A 16,568-nucleotide genomic window follows, 5' to 3' on the forward strand; every position below is an offset into this window, starting at 1 on the left:
GGAAGAAAAGGAATTCACAGTCACAGAGACAGAGGAGGGCCTTTTTTTTTTTTAATATATATAGTTTTTCTGAGTTCTGTACAGCCCACAGAGTGCTGTGGTTTTTTGGTTCCTATTTAAGTTGCTGGTGACTACAGCAATAGAAATACTATGAGAAGTGAGAGGTGCTATAATAATTAGTTACTTACATGCAATAGAAAAGTAAATACAATTAGTTACACAAACACTCAAAGTAACAGAGGTGAGCAGTGTTATTTTAAGGCTCCAGAAGTGAATGCACTTTGGTTCCTACTCTTTCTGTTTCACCAACTCAACTCAAAATATACATTTTAGACTGTAATGGGTTTTAAAGTTAGAAGAGTTTTGTGAATACTTATCTACAACTTAAAAAGGAAAATGCTGATAAAAGAAAGCAGGAAAAATGATCAAGAAATACAAACAAAATTACAAAGTTTGTTTGATTTTACATCACAGACTAGAGAGCTGTTTGGGAAGCTACAGAAATTCAGGCCAGGAACTGGAATGGCCCTCAAAATAATTACCCTTACAGATTTCAGTGCTTTTAAAACTAACTTATCCCCCCTCTGTGTAAAAACCCCACTGCACAGCAGCTGCCAAGGCAGAGCACTGAGCTAATCCTTGGCCAGGCCAGCGCTCCAGCACGGACAGACATCCAACAAGGCGGGGCATTGACTCAGCTCGGGGCTGCCACCCTCCCTGCCACCCTCCCTGCCATCCTTCCTGCCACCCTCCTTGTCACCCTCCCTGCCACCCTCCCTGCCATCCTTCCTGCCATCCTTCCTGCCACCCTCCTTGTCACCCTCCCTGCCCAACGCCTTCCCTGGCAGTGGCACGATGGAAAACCCGAGCGCGCACGGGGTCATCTCTGTCTGCAGCCTTTTGGCTCGCTTGGAAAGGGGCTTTTTCATCTCTGTCACAGAAAAACACTGCCAAAACATGTCCTGAAGAGAACTCTGAAAGCTGCACTTCCTTCTAAATGGTTTGTGCTGGTTATTTGACGGGTTTATTTTAGAGTGTTCTAAAAGTGTTAAAAGTGCCACTTTTAAACAGTGTGTTTAGTTGTCAGTGACTCTGTCCCTAATTTCATTTTCTTTTGCTCTCAACCAGAGACTTCCTGTACTGTGCATCAGCCAAAAGTCATATTTATGTTTCATATACACATATATATACACTTTATTGTGGGATCTCCTCCCTGCCACCAGGAATCCACAGGCACTGCATGTACCAGCTCACCCATTTCATTTCCCCTTTACAAAATATTGATTTGAAACATGAAAAGAACCCATCCACAGTAACCACACTCTGATCTATTCAGATTTAAATTATAGATCAGATTCTGCACTTTGAATAAATAGAGAACATTTCTGCAGTGAACTTATATCATATTTCTTTATTGTCAATTTAAGATAATGGGTTAGTCACATTTAGGTGGTGTTCTCCTGAATTAATTTATACAAGGGGACAAATTTTTGTAGAAGACTAATTCAGGAGAGACAAAATAACCCCTAGCCTACACAGAATAGTATCCAAGTAGAATGGAAATGGAACAACTTCAATATGATATTTGAATTTTAATCACCATGGTGAATTATAGAATAGCTCTAAGAAAGACAGTGGATTCCTCTGGATTAATGGCAGCATAAGCTAAGGCCAGGCTCCTGCAAAAAGGCACAGAAAACTACTTAAGGTGAAGACAAACATGTATTTCTCACATCAATTAAAATATTCTGCTCTATATTGAAGCTGCTCATGATTAGGTTCTATACATCAGCCCTCATAAAACCTGAAAACCAAATATTAACCTCGTCATCATTTATTGGCAAACCCCCAAACCTATCCAACAAAACAACAGAACAGAGCACGTAACACCAGGCCACTAAAGTCCAATTTGTGGCAGCCATCCTGTAAACTTGAACCAGTTTTAGGCATCATGTTATGCAATTAATTAGTAAACCCAAAACACTGGTCTTGATGATAAACATAACTATTAAAATACTTGTTTTTCAATGATACTTCTCTTCTTTCCATCTTCCCACACCCTGAACATGAAATCTTTGTGACTGAATGAAGTACGTGTACATTAAATATTCCCTCTTTGTTTTAGAAAAAAAAAATTAGTTGTAGATGTTCACAGATAGTCGCTCTGATACTTTGCTGTTACCTTAGAGGTGCACTGTAGGGAAGAGAAACATCAATCTCTTTCAGAAAAGGATTTTGGGGGAACATCTCAAATATCTTAAATTACTTAAAAATTAAACAAACATTCTCCATATACAGTTCATGAAACCATGTGTCATAATACAGCTATAATCTGATAGAGGACCATGAGCAGTACTGGTTCCATGGTAAATTTAATTCAGTTTCAGTTAGATTCAGTGCACCCACAGAAAGATCTTTTAAGCTGAAACTTCAGGAATTTGTGGAATATTTTTAGACAAAACCAAGGATGTTGATTCCATCTATATTTTCTATTGAGAAACTAATACAGACTAGAATTTCATTAATGATGCTGGCTTTGTTAGAAATAAACCCATAACAACTATGAGTCCAAAAGATGCAACAGTCATTTCTTCATACACAGCATCCCCTGAGCAAGAAAAAAATCCATAAAAAGGCTGTTTTGGCCAGGAGATGAAAACCAAGGAAAGCAATTTCTCTCAGAAATACTCATTGTAAGGCCAGGACTTCTGCAGAAGTTACACTTCAACCTCACTGTTTGCACTGGCTGATTGTTCAGGTTATTTACCTTTTCACCTTGTGTTGACTGTTCTTGTGAAGTCCAAAAGAATTTGTTCAAGTTAGAAACAAAAATGGAGCTCAATCAATAGAGTTCTGTCATAGAAACAAGTATCAACAGCTACCTACAAAATCACTTAAACTTTTAAATACCAAATAGCTAAATTAGAATCAATAAAAGTATTAATTACATCAGCTTGCTTGAAATATAACTCAATTTTGTTTTATTTAGAGGAGGTCACTCTTGAAAAAATTCAAGTCTCTTAACAGTGAGACTTTTAAATGTCTGGCAACAGGCAAAATGCTTAATTATATCACTCATTTACCTCCTGTTGTCCTGTTTTGTATTCAGGGCAGGTTGATTAACTTTGTGACTTAGAGATGAAGCCACATAATTATTTCTATTAAATGAGAGAATGAAAGGCTGAGTCAAAGCTGCACGTGGAGACAGCACAGCCCACGTATGCTATCAGATGCTATTGCTGGCAAGATGCTCTTTTCTCCCAGAAAAAAGGCATTTATGACATGGGAAAGTTGGAAACAAAGTCCTTTGAAAACAGTAGCCCCCAGGAGGTAGTAAAATAGGAAGTTTCAAAGGAATACAGTGTAACAAATAAATATGATTGAACAAAACATCTGCCAAGCTTCAAACATGTTAAATTTATCATCCTGTGATAGGAAGGATTTAACTGTGCAAGACAAAGCATTAAGATGCTTGAATGAAACCAAAGGTTTAATGGAATTTAATATATGAAGGAAAATAATAAAGGACAAAATAATGCAAAACTTGTCCAGCTCTAACTGCACTTTTCTTCTGACACAATTTGTCCAGAATGCTTTTACACACTCCCCCCCCCATCTGTAGAATTAACAGTAATATGCACGTAAATCAACAGGGCTAGGTCAAGTCTGCCTTTCCTTACTGCATGAGCAAACATGGAATAGGAATTCAGGAGTGAATCTCCCTGTAATTCATTTTACAAAATGGCATTGACACATGACCATTCAGTGCCATTTTGTGAAGGTGACTGCAGAAGGTGAAGGGGACGAGAAAAAAAAAGAATAATCAAGAAAAGGGGAAGAGATTTTAAAGTATAGTAGAGTATTTTAAGTCGACTCTACATGCTGGCTATAATACCCTTAGGCAGCTAGAATCATACATAAATAAAATCTGTAAATAAAATAAATATAGAAGTAAGGAGAACTTCACATTCTAAATGGCATTCGGGGATTAATTTAAAAATATGCATATTCTCATTAAGGCTGTGAACAACACAAATATTTCTGTGATACAAAAAGCAAATAAGTTAGCTAATTTAAAACAGATTAAGGGTTAAGGAAAATAAGTAATTACTTCCTAGTCTCATTGATACAGAAGAGATAAACAGTCCTGCAAGATGTCTAAGCAGTCTGAATATCTTGCCTCCACGTCCAGACAAAAGCAGTAAGCAATAAACAGGATTGTGCAGGACACTGCTGCTAATTTTGTGGACAGGGCACTGGTGGTGTTTGAATGATGAACTCCCAGTGCTCCACTTGCTCCTTCCCACAGGACTTCACTGCTCCTGAAAAATGTATTCTAGCCCATGCTGACTTCTTAAGTGTCTTTGACCACACTCAAATTTTCATCTGATTCAAGTGAAAAAAACCCAAAGAACCCAAGCCAAAATAGCCTAAAATTCCAGCCTTTGTTTTTATCCAGTCAATTTAATTCTTTCCAGTTATATCACAGCCAACACACTTGGCCAGGAGTCCACAGCTGCTTTTCCCAGCACACAGAGCTTTCTAGGCACAAGATGAATCTGTAGAACCAAAGGGAACTTTTAGCACTTTACTTTTACAGCAAATGCTGTACACTAAGTTCTGTCCTTCCCAAATATTAGCTTTATTTTGCAATGTACACGTTTGCCTGTACATCTATAACCTCCCCCCACAAGAGCCTGTCTGTTCCTCACTGGGACATACTTGGCAATACTCTCTTGAGCACTTCCCTGTCATTAGGATACACATTGCTCTCAGCATGGCAAACAGAATCAAAGAATCCTCTTATTCAAAGATCCTTTCCCATTTCATAATGAGGCAAACAATGAAGGGATAGAGCACAGTTCACTTCTATTCTAGTAACCTAGCACCTCTTATGATATCATTTCCTTTTGTAGCCCAGGATCAGAACTATATATAGTCATCCTTTTCTTGTCCTAAAACTTCATTGATGATCATGTGAAATAGCTTAGGACCACATAACAAAGGACTTTCCCAGTACAGAAGACAGAATTGTAATTACTTGAATTAAAATTATTATTTTTCTTTACAACTCTGGGATATTTAAAAGTTAAAAGAGACAGAATACTGCTCAGCTCTTTGTACCTTAGAAAGTCAATGCCTGTTTATAAGCCATATTCAGTTAAACCCAAGGATCAACTTGCTTTTTAAATATACTTTACTAAGACTATAATTAATGCCAAATTCTTTCAGCTGGACACAGGTGACTTTAGAAAGAACTACACAGTTCATACCATGCTATCAAGTGGGCAATGAACTGCTAATCCAGGATTTATTCCCACATAAGGCTAGACAAGAGTGAATACTTATGAGATTAACAAGACCATTTTGATTTCCAGTTACTCAGAGTTTGTTCTTAGGTTGATGCTCCTATTTTCCTGTTTTAAATGGAACAAAAACATTAGCTCACATTGTATTCTAAAGAGGAATGTGACTTTACTGCAGATTCAGCAAAGTTCAGTCTGCAGTCTTGTTCCCCCATTTCTCACAAGATATTTTGATCTCTCAGTCAAAAAAAATTCAGAGATTAGAATTTTCTTAAACATACTATATCACTGAACAGATGATAATCAACATAAAATATTCAGCTTGTCTCAGATGATTGGTAACCACAGAAACTAAATTTTAATGTTAAAAAAAGGAAAGGAAAAGTATATGCCATGTAAATAACGCATGAAAAATTACAAACTTGTTTTTCCACCTGTTACTCCATTACTAATACATATGAAGTCTGCTGCAGGCATTTTTGTTATAATTTTTTTTTTTTATCCAAACATATAAACTCACAATACATTAAGGTTGCTATGTCAGAGACTCATCTTTCATAGGGCCTTGGAAGCCCTGCATACCACAGATTTCATACCTGACCTGCAGTGGTGTGCAGTGGCTGGTAATCTTCACACAAGTCAGGTGAAAAGAAAATAAGTTACAATACAGCCACAAGCCTGAACTTGCCTGGATGAAACCCTGCTGGTTTGAGCAGATTAGTTAAGGAAGATCATACAAGAGAGCTAATCCCTGTTTTACAGCAGGGATGGAACAAACAAATCATGCTAACCAGCAAAAAATGAAGTTTTTATGGGTTTCCAGTACCAGAGAGGGTAAATATTTCAGTCATCATTATAAATGTTACATGAAATGCAATAAACCACAAGAAATCACTGCAACTTTCATTACAGCATTTTGGAGCTGCCACTGAGTTTCACAGTCTTGGCAGTGATGAAAAAAACCCCAAACCAAAAAAACCCACATCTAAATTGAGTCAAAAGTTTTGATAAAATTCTCTTACTCAGAAGCCCAAGACAATTGGTTTAGGTTCCCTGCCCTGCCCCGTGGGACTGTTAGTGACATCTACAATGGATACTGGATTATTTTTTCTGTTGAGAAATAATTCAGCAGGAAGAGCTGAGTGTACAGACTAAATATATCCTTTCACTAAAGGATTTACAAGCTAACTACAAATATGACGTTATTTTCCTCACAAAGTTGTCATTTACTTTCCATTTTTCCTCTCACTGAGAGCACAAGTACATTTTCTCGACTCAGGCTTATTTCACCTGGGGCTGGTGGTGAGGAAAGGCTGGGATTGCTCAGCATCCTGAGCTCAGCGATGTGAGAGAGAACAATCTCCTGCCCCAAAGGAGCCCTGGTGATGGAGCTGTGTTGGGGGTTCAGGCTGGGGGAGCACACACCTGGAGTCACTCTGGGCTAGCCAGACTGGCCACAACCCAGGAACCATGGCATGGACACACAGCAAGGCCCAGGGCATCCTGCTGGGCTCCCACTGCAGGATGAAGGATGTGAGTGAGGCTCACGTGTTCCAGCACAGTGAGAAAAGCTTTAAGGAGTTCACTGTTTCCTCAGGCCTTTGAGGCACAGCACAAAGGTATCAAGTCTCACTCTTTGCAGGTGTTTTGAACATGTATTTTTCCCTGGAGGGTGGGTGCTCAGGAGCATCATTAGGGGTTTCTGAGCTGAAGCCCAGTCAGGGCACACAGGCAGGTGCTCTTCCAGCTGCAGCTGCCCAGACACCAGCTCTGGTGCCAGCACCACCACTCTGTATCTATCACACAACCACCCTGAGCAGGTCAGGGCTGCAGGATGTCACACCCCATCTTATCACTGACTGAAAATGGGACAATCAGCTTTGTAGGGTGCAGTAAGACTGAGGCAGGTGGGGAATAAAATATTGAAATTGACTGAAAAATGTAACCTATTATCGAACTTAACATGAAAAAACAGCTGGAAAAATGTCACTGAAATCCTATGAATATCTGTCTTCTTTCGTTTCTCTGGTGCTACTGCAGTTGTTACCAAAGGCCTTGTGTATTTTCACAATCTGCTTCCTCCCATCAGCCATTTCTAGAACCTGAAAATGTGTAACTTATCTGGAAGTCTTCATAACAAAATTTACAATGATATAATTGTACACAGAACAAACTTTTTAGGTAGTTCTGTAAGAACAAACTGCAGTATCTGTTTCTAGACACATTCTTTATGTTCAATAACAAATCCACCTCTCATTCACTGTGCTTCTTGAATGCATAATTTCTGATTTATATTCTAGCAGGGAAATATTACAGAAACACTATAGTACAGAACACTCAAGACTGGCTCATCTCCTTCCACCTTTCTTTTAGCAGACTGGAGGTTTGTATAGCACAAGCCTGGAATGTTACTGTATATCTGGAAGACACCAAACCTTATTCCTGTAAAACCCCACAAATACTTCATATTTCCCTTTCCAGACAGCTCTCTGTGTAGTTTCCTTTTATAGCACAGGAATTGAGTGGCTTCTTCATATGAAATTCCATTATAAATATAGCAGAACACTCGTTCATTAATCCTCCATAGGAAAAGCTGGCCTGATTCTAACTACTTGAACTGCAGCCTCTAAGCTGGCTTCCCAGAAGTTTCCACCAGATGAGGTGCTAAAGGTTCTGCAGTTGCTGGCACTCTTCACTCTCCCTTGTGCCCAACACAATCGGTTCCAGAGGCAGCACGCTGGGATACAGGGATGGCATGGATGCAGTGAGGTGACAAGATGTCAGCTCTCTCCTCCCCAGCTGAAATGAGCTGGAGAAGGGAAGAGGTGTCATTTTTCTAAGTGAAATAGGATTCCAGCTGACAGGGTCAATGTATATGTGTTGAAGTAAGCCAGCAACTCTCCTCTCTCCCCTGTTTCAATGGAAACTGAGCTAGCATCATTCATCCTAAACCATGGAATTTTCTCTTTTCCTGCTTGATTTTCTCACTAGTGAGAGTGACACAAGTAGACAGTTGTGGAGACCTTTAAAATTAAACCACTTGACAGGCAAAAGTCTTTTGTGAATGTGTTCAAATCCTATCTTTTAACCTGAACAACAGTCTGCTCTTTTGTGCTTCAGAGGAACATCAAGTTCAAGGCTCTGTCAGGAAGGAATTCCACTTCCTCTGTGCACCAAGAGAAGTTTTGGGGTTTTCTCCCCTCCTCTGCCTTGTGGCTGCTACAACAAAGAGCAATCTTTTACTTCAATACTTGCTTCTCCAGATCATTTGTAGTGGTTTTTAACCAAAAGATTCTTCAGAAAGGAACCCAAATTTTCCCAAATTCTTATGTTTTAGACTGCAGATGAGCATAAGCTCTTGCATAGCTGTTTCCAATTAAGTTTTAACACAATGCAACTATTAAAAACAAGCCTGTAAACCACAGTAATCTTTAAATAAATTATCAGTCTTAGATTAGGAGAGACTTTTGTCTCCTCTGATAGCTCTATTAACATATTGATCCTCTGCAATTTAGTTCCATTGATCAACACCATGCAATATAATATTTTTCTTTCTTCTTCTATTTGGACAAGCAATTAATAGTTTACACTCCTTAATTCTTGAGCAACCAGCTCTGGGTACAGATCCATAATGTAATTGTGGGTGACTGCTGTAGATACCGTTGCTACACAACAAACTGAGTGGGACTTTACACCCACAATATAAAACGAGATGTAGCTACAATAACTGGCAGGTGCTGGAGAAGACAGTTGGGAAGATATGAGAAGCAGAATTCCATAGACAAGCAGGAAATAACTTCTCAATTCCTTGTGCAAGTGAAGCCTACAGAGACAGCCCTTTTACTAGAGGAGATTTTATTTACATTATAAGCACTAAAAATCGACATGACAAAGCTGACAAGCCTTTGTGTTTCGGGCAAGACACAGACAATTAGCAACATGTGAAAGTTACTATTTTAACACTGTGGTGAAGTGTCTATGTGAAATTGGTTTATTTATTTCATTGCATTATTGAAACACAGCATTTTGTGCTGGTGTGGTGTGCTGAAATTTGAACAGTATGAAATCTTAACATTTTTAAACATGCAATTTCTTGTTTTCTATCTTTTGTTCCTAGAGAGATTTCCAAAAAGTACTAGGAAAAAAAGCTATGCAAATTCCATATTGCAGAATAGCTTGAAGCACATACATTCAGATTCTGTCCTTTTAATACTCATAGCCAAGTCTGAGGCACTACAAGCTCTGAAATTTAGGGAAATACAAAATTAGAAAGAATGTTGACTCAATCAACTCATCCCTTATTCATAAGGATTGTGTTATGACTGCAGTACATTCTTCTACTTCCTCAATTTGCTTAAATTATTCTGTATTAAAATAATGCAGAAAGCTTCAGCCAGACTTGAAAGATAGAGATACTTAGTGCAAAAGCTCTGAATCAGCTGGAATATCCAGATTTCCTTTTCATTCTCATTTCCCTATTCTGCTCCAATCTTGTTCAACAGAAGAAGGCATTTCTGGCATTTTTACTTGATTTTTTTCCCCATGACTTCTTCAGCCTCTCTGCTTTCTACCCTCTGCTTCAAAAAAAATCTCCTTTATTTCTATTTCATTTCTGTTTGTCCCCTGCTGTGGGGCTGGTGTCCCTTGTACTGTCTCATGTCAGAAGCAGTTCTGTGTTTCCTTGTGGGGAGGAAGGATTGGCTGTGGTTTGATACCAATCTTTACACCACATTGGCAGTGAATATGCTCTAGGTCACCCAGCAGGTTTGGGTTTGAACTGTGAAACCACCTCTAATTTGGCAGAGATAACACACGTATTATGCATGACAGAGCTGCTAGTGGTCAACCACTTTTGTTTTGGCAAGTCTAAAGGAACTCCTGATGAGATTTGCACGGGGGCTGCAGCAGCTGCCCTGGAGTTAGAACGGGCAAAGTTTGATCTGTCCTTATGCACCTCTTACTGTCAGCATGCACTGCAATATTAATAAAACACCGAAGTGTACAGTAAATACTTTTCAAGGAGATACTTTTAGAGACACCTGGGTGTATCATATTTCGTTGGTAAATAGTTCTAATATTGTAGCCCAGCTTCAGAACTCGTAAGACTTTTTCTTAAAAATGCAAATGATCTGTCACAGACTCCTAACCACATTATCCTGCATTCATTGACTTTCCTTATCTCTAAATTAAGTATTCCATCAGAGAGTGTGTTGGAAGACATCCAGGGTTGCTGTTTGCCCTAAGAAGAATAGGTTTTTCTGCAGTAACAGTTAAAGCAGAAGGTAAACAGAAAGCAGGGAAGAAGGCTGTGTTTTCTCAATATGGCATATCTTGAAAAAGATTTGTAATTGCAGGATGGAATTCATAGTTAAACAAAAATACGTTTTCAATGATAATTCTGTGTTGTCCCAAATAATAGGGAAAACCAGCTATTTTCAGAGGTCAGCAGAAGATTACCCAATAACAATAATATTTCCAAATAAGCAGACAATGTCCCACAGCGACAAGTCATAGATCAGTTGCTTCCATGCATTTGACCAACTGCTTGATTGCAAAAACTGTAATTGCGCCTTTTTCTGCTATTTCATAACACTCTGCACAGCCATTTCTTTTAACTGCTCTATAGTTTGACAGCAGCAGCTCTGCTTTCTGTAAACAGCCTGCAAAGCAAACAGAGGAGCTGCTGTCGGGACTGTTTGCTCTGCCCTGTTTGCTGTTCCACCACTCCCAGCCCTCAGTGCTCACCCGCAAGTGCTGTCAGAGCAAACCATAAAAATGCAAGCAGCCACACAGAAACCAGTGCCCACCTTTCAACAGGGGTTTGCCCCTCAATTCTACTTCTCCAGAGCTATGAAAATATATTGCTAAACCCATCCATGGTAATCAGCTGAATTAACAAACTATGGTGAGTTACAGGAGGAGATGCAAGTTACATCACAGGAAGGGTCCTACACTGCCCAAAATCAAAACTTCAGAGGCAAGACACACCATCAAGTTTTTGTCAAACAGCAAATGAAGGCATTAAACAAACGTTTATTCCTTGCAGTATAGGTCCCAGGTCTTTGCTTTGCAGGGACATGAGAATCTTTTGTCAGAAATATCACAAATACTTTGTACTCCCTTGCCCAGAGTTGCAATTGTGCTGCTCAGCCTACAGAAGTGAAGTTGTCAAGGTCAAGAGCTGCTGCTGATGTTTCAAATATTCAGAAATTATTTTCAGAGAGTACAGAACCTGAAGTGGATTTATATTAATATAAAATTAATCTGTCTTTGAGTCTACAGTTTCTCTTTCAAAAGCTCAAGTAGAAAATAAATATAAATGCACCTGAGAATTTTTAGTGATACACTTGATCAAAAGTAGTCAAGTAAAACTGAACCCTTCACAATGACACTCAACCAGAAAATTGTTTTAGTTTAGAACTGCTGTTGTACATGAGGACCTCTCATACCAATATTCTGTTGCAAAAGTTTTTCAACATTCACCTCTACATTAAAAATCTAGATACATGTTTTTTGGTACTTACTTTAGAATTATATGAGCTCAAAAATACATGCTTTTGTATGCATATGAAGATATATTCACCAAAGGAGGGAAAAAAGAACTAAATTTGTCAAAACATTGTGTTTTGAGAAATAATATGCCTTAAAGGCATCTAATCCCTTCCATTCGTGTTATATAAAAGTAGAACATACTTTAACTGATCCTTATCTACTTCACATTTGTTCTGTGAGCTGCCAGCAGGAAAGCAAAAATAAAGGTTATACTTTGGAGTAATTTAAAAAATGAGTTTTTACTTACCCAATTCTTTAGAAACTGGAGAATCTGCTGATATGTCCCCAATCTTTGCAAGGCTATCATAATAAGCTCTTCCAGCCACTACCATAACTGGGAGCGAGTGAAAAAAACACAATTATTAAAAAAAAACCAAAAAAAACCCCCAAAAAAACAACTTCAATTTTTATTAATGTATGATCCTATGAAGTCTTGTCATCCAGAGAACAGAGTAAGAGAAGGGTATATGGCAACAAGGAACTCCTTCTGTCAAAGCAAGTTACCAAAGTCCCTGTGCTCCCTGCTGATCTGTGAAACCAGGAAACAAAGACAGAATTCCAGAATACATTAATGAAGTTTCAGCCTGTTATTTAGCTCCAACCTCCCTGCATACCCAGAGGCAATCAGCATCTAGTGGGAAGGCTTAGCCATAAGCCATTGGTCAGGACATAGCAAAGTTCCTTGGTACAGAGAAAACTGTTGGAAAACCCAAACTGCAATCCCAAACTTCCTAGAAGTGCTGAGGTCTCCTGTGGTAACCAACCAGAGCAGGGAGCTGGGAAAGGGCAGCTGGCCATGAACCAGGGACCTGCAGCTGTCCCTGCATGGGGGACATGTGGAGCCCCTCAAAAAGAAACCATCCTTTCCCTCTAAAGCTGGCTGTTACAGGAACCAATAATATATACCACGAGGTTTCAGTTATTCCCAGTTAATCATTTCCTGGTGAGGGCTGATTTAAAGAGCAAAGCCAGTTTCACTGGAATGAACACGGAAATGTGGGGACTGAAGCTGCAGGGAGGCCAGTGGGGAGGGACATCTTACACAGGGAACAGATCCACAGTGGCTGCCTTGCATCTTCAGTGCCTAGAACTGACTTGCACGCCACAAAGAAAAGAAGTAACAAGGACAAACTGGCAAGCTTTAATGTGAATAATAACTTATTGAAGTAATTTGTCATGATTTTTTTGTAGTGGTACATTCTTGACCTAAAGTGAAAGTCAAGCAGAGCCTTGCTGTTGACTTTAGAATGCTTTTTTTTCTGAGAGGAATATAATTGCCAATTACAGGTTGGTATTTTATAGTTTTTACTAGTAAGGTGACATCTTTAGTTGCATAACAGTATGTTCACTGAGGAGCCTGAATATTTTCCAAATCAAACAAAGATTCTCTTTGAGGCTCTGTTGCATTAGAAAGGGTGATTTCTGTCTAAGCTGTCTCACAGGTGCTCTGTATTCAAACTTTCTGAGCAGAAGAATTATCCTGGTGCTACTGGTAGAGCAGTGTGCCACCTGCACAAGAGGATTTGATGCCAGTCCAACTCTTCCTATCTGTGTTTTCTCAAGACAGCCCCAAGTCACTCTTTTCTCCTAATACAAGCACTTAAAAAGGAAGGAAATGTGTGATGTTCTCTGTGCTAACCAAACTAAATCAAGAACCCTGCTTGTACAGTCCTTTCACTAACACTATGGAATATAAATTATTTCTACAGAAAGGGAGGGTTTTTTGACCTTTTGTGCTCAAAGTGTAGAAAAATACATTATAAACATATCTGGAGTTCTTGTAAGTTTTATGTTCTTTGTCAGCATACTCCAACTTTTCTGGAAAGCTGCAAAGTGTTTGATTAGCAACAGAGTATTTACTCCTTGTTACAGATCTATTTACACCACTCAGAGCTGATGGTGAAAAGATTACCAATTTATGAGAGTCCAAAGATGACTTTGCAACAGTTGTTGCAACACTGTAAATATTCATTTGAAATTAAGCATTCATGCTAGATATGCCTTATCAGCTAGGCTTGAAGGCACATGTAACAAGAGCCCAAATGTAACATATCAACAGCAAAGTGTGTGAAAAACAGAACCCTCAGAAACCGGTGTAGAAATACTTCAAATGAATATGAAAACACGTGTTATTCCTTCTGGTACTACCTGTAATTCCTAAGGTCAGGTACTAGGTAACCACATGTTAATCCATCAAGTTAAGCACTGCCACAATTAAGTCAATATTCCCCTATTTTCATTTCCAGCAGGCTTTGTTTTTATCTTTTTCTCAAGCCAGGTCTAAAATTTGCATCAAGAGAGATTTCAGTGTCTGTTTGGCTAAGCACTACTTCTGCATTTCTCAGAGGACTGCATTACACAGAGGGGAAAGATGTGCCACAGGCTTGAGTGAGGCAAAATTAGAGAGATTTTTACATGGTTTTAATATGGTATCAAGCAGTTTGACAGGTCTGCATGGGGAGATGGAGCAGGCTCTGACAGGTCCCACAGTGCAGGCCCTGGGAGGCTGGAGCCCAGTCCTGGAAAGCCCTACTTGGATTGTTTCTGTGAAGTCAATAATGGAAGGAGGCAATTATATTCTAAAATGTTTGAGAGACTGGTCCTTAGATTCAAATTCAAATTTATTCTGATTTTGAGTCAATGAAAAAGATAGCATCAGGATTAGTATGGACAACAACAACAAATCAATCCACTCCTGCAACTTGAACTAATTCACATTGTTCTGTACTCAGGGTTACCTAAGTAGTGACATGTGTAAGTGAGCAGGAACAGATCTAAGAATGTGAAATATCTCTGAAAGGTATTTTCAGAGACAAAAAAAATAACACTTAATTTACATAACTTTGGTTTTTTTCACTTATTATGCCAATGTGGGTTACTCAAACCCACTTTCAGCTTATCTTGCAGGAGCTCTGTGCCTAAGTGTTTGTGATGCAACTTCTCCAGGACAGTGGAAAAACCCCAAAAGACTGGAGAGAAAGTACATATATTTGTATATTTGTGCTTGTTAGTTGAGGTTTTTTCCCTCTTAATTAAACACATCCAAAATTCAACCTGGGAATTAAGCCTAGACATAACCCACATACCCAATACGTATATTTCAATGAGAATGAAACATTCTTTCTAAATGTAGCACCTGGAAAACTTACCATTAACAGCTTTTTCATAATTCTTCCCCAGATTTATTAAATTCCTCAGTCCGGGATTGAACTGTTCCATAACATTCTAGTGAAAGGAAACAAAATTTGTGTTAAAACCAAGGCAATTCCACAGTGGGTGTCAGTGTTAACCTCAGTGTCACTCAGGCCTAGTTCACAAATGAGAAGTCCATGGATGGATGAAAATTGGAGGATTTGAGAGACACAGGAAAACAAAGAATGGAAGGGAGAAGAAACTCAGCATTTAATACCAACAAATGGGGAAAAAGAAGTTAAACTATTGCAACAGGGGGTAAAAAGGAGCCTGGCTGTTTGTAATACAAAAGGATATCAAGTGTGTGATCAAAGCTTGTGCAAGACCACCTTTTATGGTAGGTGATGTTGGAATGAGAGAAAAACCTTTATGCACTAATTGTTTTATAAATTCAGACAACTTTCTGACAATGGTTCAAGATTTGAGTTCTAAATTAAAAAAAAAAAAAAAAAAGCTAGAAAAGAAAAGAAGAAAAATTTCACCAGATCTCTGGTTCATATTCTTTGTGGTTTCTGTGTTACAGATGCATTTAGGGAAATTAGCCATTTTGGGATTTTTTGCTGTATTTTTGTTTGTTTGAAATTTGTGCAAAGCCATGTTTTTTTCAGAAAGAAAATGAAAATGATGACCTTATTTAAATAGAAGGGGAAAAAAATCCACTGCAGCTGCTTTCACTGTCAAATACAATTACTGGCTGAAACAACCAGAATCTGAAATCCAGCAGCTCCAGGCAGGACTGCTCTCATTCCTAGCAAATTCTACAACCTGCAGATTCTGCACCTCCTTTCCCCAGGATCTTCCTAACAAAACTATGGCTCTGACATTACTCTGTGAAATTACACTGTCATGAAAATAAGATAATGAGATTCCTATAAACACCATTCAGTTATTCTTACTATTTTTATGGCAATACTTTTATGACACCACTCACTACTGTTCACACAGCAGAACTGTCAGCTTCAAGGAATTCAAAACAGATGCTTTCTGTTTACAAGAAACACAAGACTCGAGACAAGTGAAATACTATCAAGCTTTTGTCTGTTCTACTACTAACAGAATGAAAATATTTATGTTTAGCACACAGGTGGGCCCAAAAAGGACAGCAATACTGTCACATTTGTCTATTTTCAGGCAAGGCCATGCAGACAAATTCTATTATTTTTCAAAAACAGCACTATACCTGGATTCTGCTGAACATAAAAAGTGAAGGATTAAGTCCAATAATACTTTAACAGTCATACTGAGTATAAATATAGAGATTTTAAAAATATACGAAACTATTAGATTCCAATACTAGAATAGCATAAATTACATTACAAGCAGACATGAGCAACAATACCTGGCCTCACTGCCTTTGTGTACAAATTAAATGCAACTGGGATTGTTTTCTGGTCTGTCCCATTAAACTCTCACCCACCCAAGTGCAATCACTGCAAACAAACCAGCTATTGTCCCCAGGCCCTTGATTTGTGTTAACTCACAAACCACATCCAGAAATCATTTGGGAAAGCTGTTTCA

At 38.6% G+C, this 16,568-nt stretch overlaps 1 protein-coding gene across 1 annotated transcript in view; it reads right to left on the reverse strand.

Moving 5' to 3' along the window:
• Positions 1–16,568, reverse strand: part of BAIAP2L1 (BAR/IMD domain containing adaptor protein 2 like 1) — a 34,226-nt gene that overhangs the window by 10,853 nt on the left and 6,805 nt on the right. The window contains exons 2-3 of the mRNA XM_064390927.1: positions 15,008–15,083; positions 12,106–12,192 (exon numbers count right to left, since the gene is read on the reverse strand). Of these exons, the coding sequence (XP_064246997.1) occupies positions 12,106–12,192; positions 15,008–15,083 (163 nt within the window). The remainder of the gene's footprint in view (positions 1–12,105; positions 12,193–15,007; positions 15,084–16,568) is intronic.

Source organism: Passer domesticus, chromosome 15, assembly GCF_036417665.1.
Source record: "Passer domesticus isolate bPasDom1 chromosome 15, bPasDom1.hap1, whole genome shotgun sequence".
In the NCBI taxonomy this organism is placed as follows: domain Eukaryota; kingdom Metazoa; phylum Chordata; class Aves; order Passeriformes; family Passeridae; genus Passer; species Passer domesticus.